The sequence below is a fragment of the Notothenia coriiceps genome, unplaced genomic scaffold (assembly GCF_000735185.1).
Source record: "Notothenia coriiceps isolate Sejong01 unplaced genomic scaffold, NC01 NC01_scaffold00018996, whole genome shotgun sequence".
Classification (NCBI taxonomy): domain Eukaryota; kingdom Metazoa; phylum Chordata; class Actinopteri; order Perciformes; family Nototheniidae; genus Notothenia; species Notothenia coriiceps.
In genome coordinates, this window is record NW_011351697.1 from 1,383,874 (window position 1) to 1,390,865 (window position 6,992).

Consider the following 6,992-nt stretch of genomic DNA (forward strand, 5'->3'; position numbering starts at 1 on the left):
TTGAGCTAAATTGCTGTGGACTCTATGTTCGTCCACAGTGTCTTTTATTATTTTGTGTTCTTTTCTTCTTGTTTTTTGTGGTAAGTGTGGCCAGCTAAGATACACACATTGAATTACTAAATACAGAGAAACACTGACTAAATCCTTTTTTAAATCATCACATATGGTTGGAAAGCAGAAATAATCTACTTTTTCTTTTCTCTTTTCTTTTTTGCAAAACTTTCAGTGAGGGCTCTGTCCTTCTCAAATCTGCATGAGCTCACAATTTTACGGCACATTTAAACATGTTTTTTATGTTCTGTAACATATTGTAAGCCAGTGGGTGTTTCCTCCTCTGGGTCTTTTTATAAGATGCATCTCAGGAGAAACTTTACTTTCATATATCATACAAATATATATAAATGGTTGATATGCTTGAGGGGCAAATTAGGTTTTTTTTGTTGGTTTTTTTTAAAAAGCTTTCTGTACACCATAGTACACGGCTCACCTGTGGAGTAACTACAAGGCTAGAAGCATACAAAAACTAAAAGTTGCATACAATGATGCTTCACGGTTGCTGCTGAGGGTACCAAGATGGCACAGTGCCAGCCAGCTGTTTGTTAACTTGGGGGTACCTACTTGTCAAGCCCTTTTAAGAAAGTTAATGTACAAATTCATGTGTCGCCTAGAAGACTCGGACAATCATGTTATCTCGATTTTGATTAACCCTGTGAAGAGTTCTACTCGGTTCTCTTTGGAGACATTGGCGCAATAGCCTATACAGACAGTGAGCATGTGTGGCTAGCTGTGATTGGACTGATTTTATATTTTTTATCTGTTGTTTTTTATCTGTTTTGTGTTTAGCTTTTTATCTTATTTATTGATGCGTATCTTGTCTTTTTGTATGTGATATGGACCTTGAGTCTGAAATAAAGATTGAATATATGTTACAGTCAATGGTTTTACCAGACACAGCACCAGCCTTGGACAGCCTGCGTTTTCGTTTGCCAGTTTCACAAGCTTCATACAGTATATGCAGTCAGTCATATTCAGGTCAATCGATACATCTCAATGTAATTGCACCAAAGTAGCAAAAGATGACAACTACCGTATCTTTAGAGAACATTGAAGTATCCTGTACGCATGCAAGTCTATGATTGTTCATGTGACTGCCAATATGTTTGTTAAAGAGTTACTGTGGCACTGTGTGTGTGTGTGTGTGTGTGTGTGTGTGTGTGTGTGTGTGTGTGTGTGTGTGTGTGTGTGTGTGTGTGTGTGTGTGTGTGTGTGTGTGTGTGTGTTTGCAGTTGTTCTCGAAAGTGATTCAGTTCTCCTTCATCATTGATTCCCACACAAAGGATGACGTTTTACCATCAGATACATTTTTTTAAATTCACTGGCCAGGAATCAACCCCCACAGACACACTCCAAAAGTCTTGATCTTGAGATGTTATGGTATAATATTTGCATGGACATTAATGATGTGGAGAGCTTCAAACCCATATGGGTGCAATATATTGCCTGGCTGAATGTGTCAGTTCTGGGCAGAGGACTGATTTAGCCCAGTAAACACAAAATGTAGCGCAGCTTGCTTGGCTCTTTAATTTTCCACTGCGTTTTGTCAGGGATTAAGAACAAAAAAGAGTTGTACATATCAGAAATGACTTGAAATGTCAAACGCAACTTATTGTGGCATTGTGGAGGAATTTAGTGGGATGGAGCACAGATAATGTGTTTTGCCTACCTGTAGCAGCAGTAGCAGAAACATGACATTTCAGATCAAAATATTTGAATATTGGCAACTGAACGACATCACAGCTGTTCACAATGTAGTGTGAAATTGCCAAACTGAGAATTTCACAACTTTTCCAAGAACCTCATTTTTATTCTGATTGTGCGAGTGTTAAATGTCCATATGTTTGTGTGTGAAAACCACAAAGATATATGAGTCACATATTTGTGGAGAAAGCGCTACGATGTCCGTGATACAAGATTATTCAATCGGGACCCTGTGAAAGCAGCGGGAGTGAGAAAGACAAGCAGAATGTTATCCTGCAGAGCTCTGTGGAGTCTCATGAGGACACTGGCAGCAGTATGGAGAGAGATGACGCCACTGTATTGTCTCTCTCTGTCTCTATCTTTATGCCTCTGTCTTTGTCTGTCTCTCTGTTTGGCCCCGGGCCCTTTGGCCTGAGACACAGGAGGACACAGATGTCCTGCAACACACCTTTATACCATAAACTTACAAAAAAGTTGTGCACCTAAATCCACTTGCTTTTATTTTTTTATTCTCCCCCTTTCTGGCAGACAGCCTGATCTAAGACGCTGGTCCCCTGCAGTGAATAACCAGCAGTCACTGAGCTATGACACAAGCATTCTCAAAAGTCTTTCAGGGAATACTGTGAACTCTGTCCAAGACGGGAGCCAAATTCAGTTTTCCACTGTGACAGCTTAATAGCTGCCATGTCTGATTATACACACACACACCATACACACGCACACACAAACACACACACACACTGCGAGCATTGAGACACAGTAACTCTTTAACAAACATATCGGCAGTGACATGTACAATCATAGACTTACATACAGGTTACTACAATATTCTCTAAAGATATATCATATTTTGCATATTTTGGTGCAATTACATTTGGATTTAGCTATTGTCATTGGATATCACACACCCACCCACACACACCCACACACACACACACACACACACACACACACACACACACACACACACACACACACACACACACACACACACACACACACACATTTTTATGTTACATTTTTCCTCTCAGCAGTGAAACGAAGAAAAAAGGGCATATCTCTGAACAAGAAAAGGCTTTTACAGTGAAAACAAGAGGAAGGTCTATCCAGAGTGATGTGTTTCTAAAGCCTCATATTCTCGCATGACAATTTATGGGAAGAGATATTGTTTTTGGCTTGAGGATACACTACAGGAGTCTGTCATCAAATCATAAACACTCATCATGAGCTGTCAAGACATTCTTGGTGCAAAATGGGTGTGATTTAAACTAGCAACAACTTTTTTTTAAGCATACAATTTCCAAACACTTTCTCTCAACACTTCTCCTTACACCACTCAAAACGCTGTCTTTTTTCCCTCCCACCTCTCAAGCCAACCCCAGCTCACAAACACACACACACACACTCCCATTAAACATATGTCTGTGTGTGTGAGTGTCCTCCTCCCTCAGTCTATCCATGGCTGGATTGTGGCAGCAGCTCCTGCCCCTACAGCAGGGTCGAGCTCTGCTTCTCCTTCCCTTCATCTGTCTTTTCTACCCGCCCTCGAGTGCTATTCCCTGGGATTCCAAAGCCAGTCCACTCCCTCTGAAGGTAGGATATCAAGATGGCCATGGAAAAACTATAACAATTATTATCATAGCTAAAATGTTGTGCAATGTTATGCTTTCTAATACTTTTGTAAGTTAATTTTGGCGCAAAATATATTATTTGTGAGATCCTTGTTTTCTTATTTATGAAGGACATTTTGTACTTTACCCAATACAACTTAAGCTTATTTGAGGTTGTTTTGCTTATGCATACCACAGCTAAAATTCTTTATCAGAATCAGGGGAATAACTGCATGACATGACATGTTTTATATTATCTGTGTTTTTGTCACTAAGGATAACTAATCACTAACAGATCCAGTTTTTTCAGGGTTGTGAATAAAACAATAAAAACCAGAAGGACCAGATAGACATGACACGAAAAACAACATAAGAGTTAAACTAGTAAAATAGAGATTTGTACACGGGGAGGGGAGAGGGAGACCAACAAGGCTTCAACTCCAACCAAATGTGGGTCTGGACTGAGTGAGCTTAGGGATTTCCAGAAAGAGGGGTACTAAAGTAAAATGGATTAGTGAAAATGAGAGAAAAATGTGCAATGTCATCCAACGGAATTTATGATTATACTATTCCAACCTATGATTCCAACACATGCCAGTGATGGTGAAACCTTGGTAGAGGTGAGCTAGCATGCAGCGAGTCTGCAGATGAGTGGGCACATACAGTGTTTGTACCTGTGGATTTTTGTGCACTAAAATGTGTGAACATGTGTGTTGGCAGGGTTTTGAGGTGGTGAAGGGAAATTTCTCCAGGACTTTCCTTCGTGTTGGCTACCATAAAATAACAGAGATTCCTGCAGGAGCATGCAACATCAGCATACAGGAGACAATAAAGAGCCGAAACTACCTGGGTACACACACACACACACACACACACACACACACACACACACACACACACACACACACACACACACACACACACAAGACATATTTTTGATGAAAAAATGTAGGATGAATATTGCGTTTTCCTCCAGCTCTGCAGACACAAAGTGGTGTCTCCATCATCAACGGCAACTGGGTGATTGACAGGCCGGGGATCTTCACCGTTGTAGGAACGGAGCTGACGTACAAACGGCCAAATGAAATCCGCTCTCGCAATGGAGAGTCCATTACTTCACCCGGGCCACTGTCTGAAGACCTGCATGTTTATGTGAGACACAAACTAAAACACACCATGAGAGCTGCCCGTTATTCAAATGCACTAACACAAACAAAATTACTTGTACTACAATGCTGTACAATACATCATCATCACTTTCTCTTTCACACAGTTAATCTACCAGCAACCAGGTCCGAAAGTATACTATGAATACATTGTGTCATTACAAAGCACAACCCCCACTCCTGAGCAGACCACACCTGCTACTATTCTGCCCTTGGGTGAGTGCAAACACTAAAACACACACTTAAAACCATATTGGAGTGAGCCTAAATAACAACAGTGTCCAATTCCTCATACTGAATATTCTGGCTTCCCCTCAGGGAGCATAACACAGAACAGATTTGTTTCTGCATGAACAGGGCAGAGTGTGTGGTTGTTTAGTTCAAATTTCAGGATAACGCTAATATGTATCATTTTCCGCAAAATTATCTTTTCGAAAATTTGATTAGGATTTAGATACCATTTGAAACAGGCAGGCAGCCAAACGTTGTTCTGGCACAGAGCTCTTTACCGCACACTGAGATATGAATCAGTTACTTGAGCCTGATTTCATTTCAATAACTAATATTAAACCTTCATTAAATACTGTATATTTTAGATGTTGCTACATTTAATGTAGGCCTTTTGATGCTGATAAATATTGATTTAAGTACAAGAGTTCTCAAAAAACAACACCTATGCTTTAAGCCCCCTGTTTATACTGTTGCTGATTAGACCTCTATTCTGGCTGATGCTGGACTAATGCTCGGAATTACAAGATCTCACCAGACTCCATGGCTATGTCTAAAATTGCTCCCTACAGTATGCACTTAATCTAATTATAAGAGCGATAACGGAGTAACTTTACCCAACCAAAACAGTGTACCAATGCAAACAGCAGTGTGAGGGAGATGTCAATCAATCAACCACACTTGCATGCACAGACTTGAGAAGAAGCTCTAATTTGGCAAAATTATTGAAATCCTCTGTGTTGGATATCATAGATAAACTGGGTCTTTAACAATATTATATTTCATTTAAGGCATCATATCCTATTTCTATCTATTCAACTTCTTAAAACGTTATGTTGACCTTTCGTCCATTACTTGCCTGTCAAATTAGGGCTTCAACCTCAAACTGTCTCTACTCTTGTAGCTGAGACAGTGGGCCCAACCCAACCAGGGGAGAAGGAGCACCAAGGTGAGGTCACTAACAATGACATCATCAAAGAGAAACCCCATCCTTACCAGATTCCCCCTGAGCCCAGCGTGAAACCCCAACCCACCTACACCTGGACAAACAGTGGGCGGACTGAGTGCAGCACTACCTGTGGGACTGGTGAGGAAACACACGTATTTCAAAGAAAGGGCGACCACACATTTAAATAAAACTTTCCAAATCTCTATCTCTCTTTTGTGAATGATACTCATGTTCTATGGAACATTCTTCTTCTGATAATAAGATGCTAGAATATCAAATATGACAGACTTACAGTTAATGACAGCTTAAACTATTAACAGTACCTGTTAATGGGCTGAGATTGCTCGCAAACTACATACTTTGTATCATTATTTGTTTCTAATGGAAATGACCTAATTTCTGGCAAAATGTGTACACATTTATTGCTTAGTCTTTTTGTGTGTGTGTCTGTGTGTGTGTGTGTGTGTGTGTGTGTGTGTGTGTGTGTGTGTGTGTGTGTGTGTGTGTGTGTGTGTGTGTGTGTGTGTCCGGGAGTGTGTTTGTTTGCACCCTCATTTTAGTTCTCGTCAAACGTCAGACAGTGTTTTTATACACCAAATGTGTGACTCTGAATGTAAATCGGTACTAGAAAAGTCTCAAGGTCGAGTTACAGGAATTAAAATGGTTGGAAGAGGAGTTTACCTCTAGTATTAACTTTGTCTTCGTTTATTTCGGTTAAACACCACGTGATCATATATTACAAAGAAGGAGTAGGAAAGTGAAGATGCAAATTTAAAGACGTTAGAGAAAAACGAAAAAGGGTGCCCTTTGTTTATAGTCTAGAGTGTCGATTGAATGTGAATGTGGGACGATCTAGCTCGGTGTCATCTCGACAACACTCAATGGTTCCTGTACTGTTTGGTGTGCGGTGTGGGTTTCTCCAGTGCTCTCTGCCAGATATACTGTCGATTTGCCATTGCGTGAGCACTGAGCTTACAGCAGGACGTCCGGCTCTCTGTGATGTGCTACACAAACAGAGACTGCACACGCACTGACGCACTGAACGCACAGAAGCGCCACACGGCAGATGCGGCAGCGCGACACACACACACACGGCAACGCACACACGCACACACACACACACACACACACACACGCGCGAGTGATACGGTCCTGTCCTGACGTAACACGTGAGAAGAGGGAACAAAAAACCAAGTCGCGTCCCAGTGTCTCCAGTCGTCCTTGTCAACAGACCTTAGAAAGAGTTGTGTGAAGGGTCTCATGGACTACGGACGGACGCGT

General features: G+C 41.1%; 1 protein-coding gene across 1 annotated transcript; it reads left to right on the top strand.

Annotated features, from left to right (window-relative positions):
• The first annotated feature begins 3,134 nt into the window (after positions 1-3,134).
• Positions 3,135-6,271, top strand: adamtsl7 (ADAMTS-like 7). The gene is made up of 6 exons (XM_010778064.1): positions 3,135-3,351; positions 4,089-4,218; positions 4,345-4,520; positions 4,642-4,750; positions 5,667-5,849; positions 6,246-6,271. Exons 1-6 carry the CDS (start codon positions 3,217-3,219, stop codon positions 6,269-6,271), a joined length of 759 nt encoding a protein of 252 aa, XP_010776366.1. The 5' UTR covers positions 3,135-3,216.
• The last annotated feature ends 721 nt before the right edge of the window (positions 6,272-6,992 follow it).

Bases quoted from the DNA above. Each gene is read 5' to 3' on its own strand.
- adamtsl7 (XM_010778064.1), top strand. From the start codon at position 3,217: ATGGCTGGATTGTGGCAGCAGCTCCTGCCCCTACAGCAGGGTCGAGCT. The intron at 4,521-4,641 runs GTGAGACACAAA...TCTTTCACACAG, and splicing joins CTGAAGACCTGCATGTTTAT to TTAATCTACCAGCAACCAGG. The intron at 4,751-5,666 runs GTGAGTGCAAAC...CTACTCTTGTAG, and splicing joins TGCTACTATTCTGCCCTTGG to CTGAGACAGTGGGCCCAACC.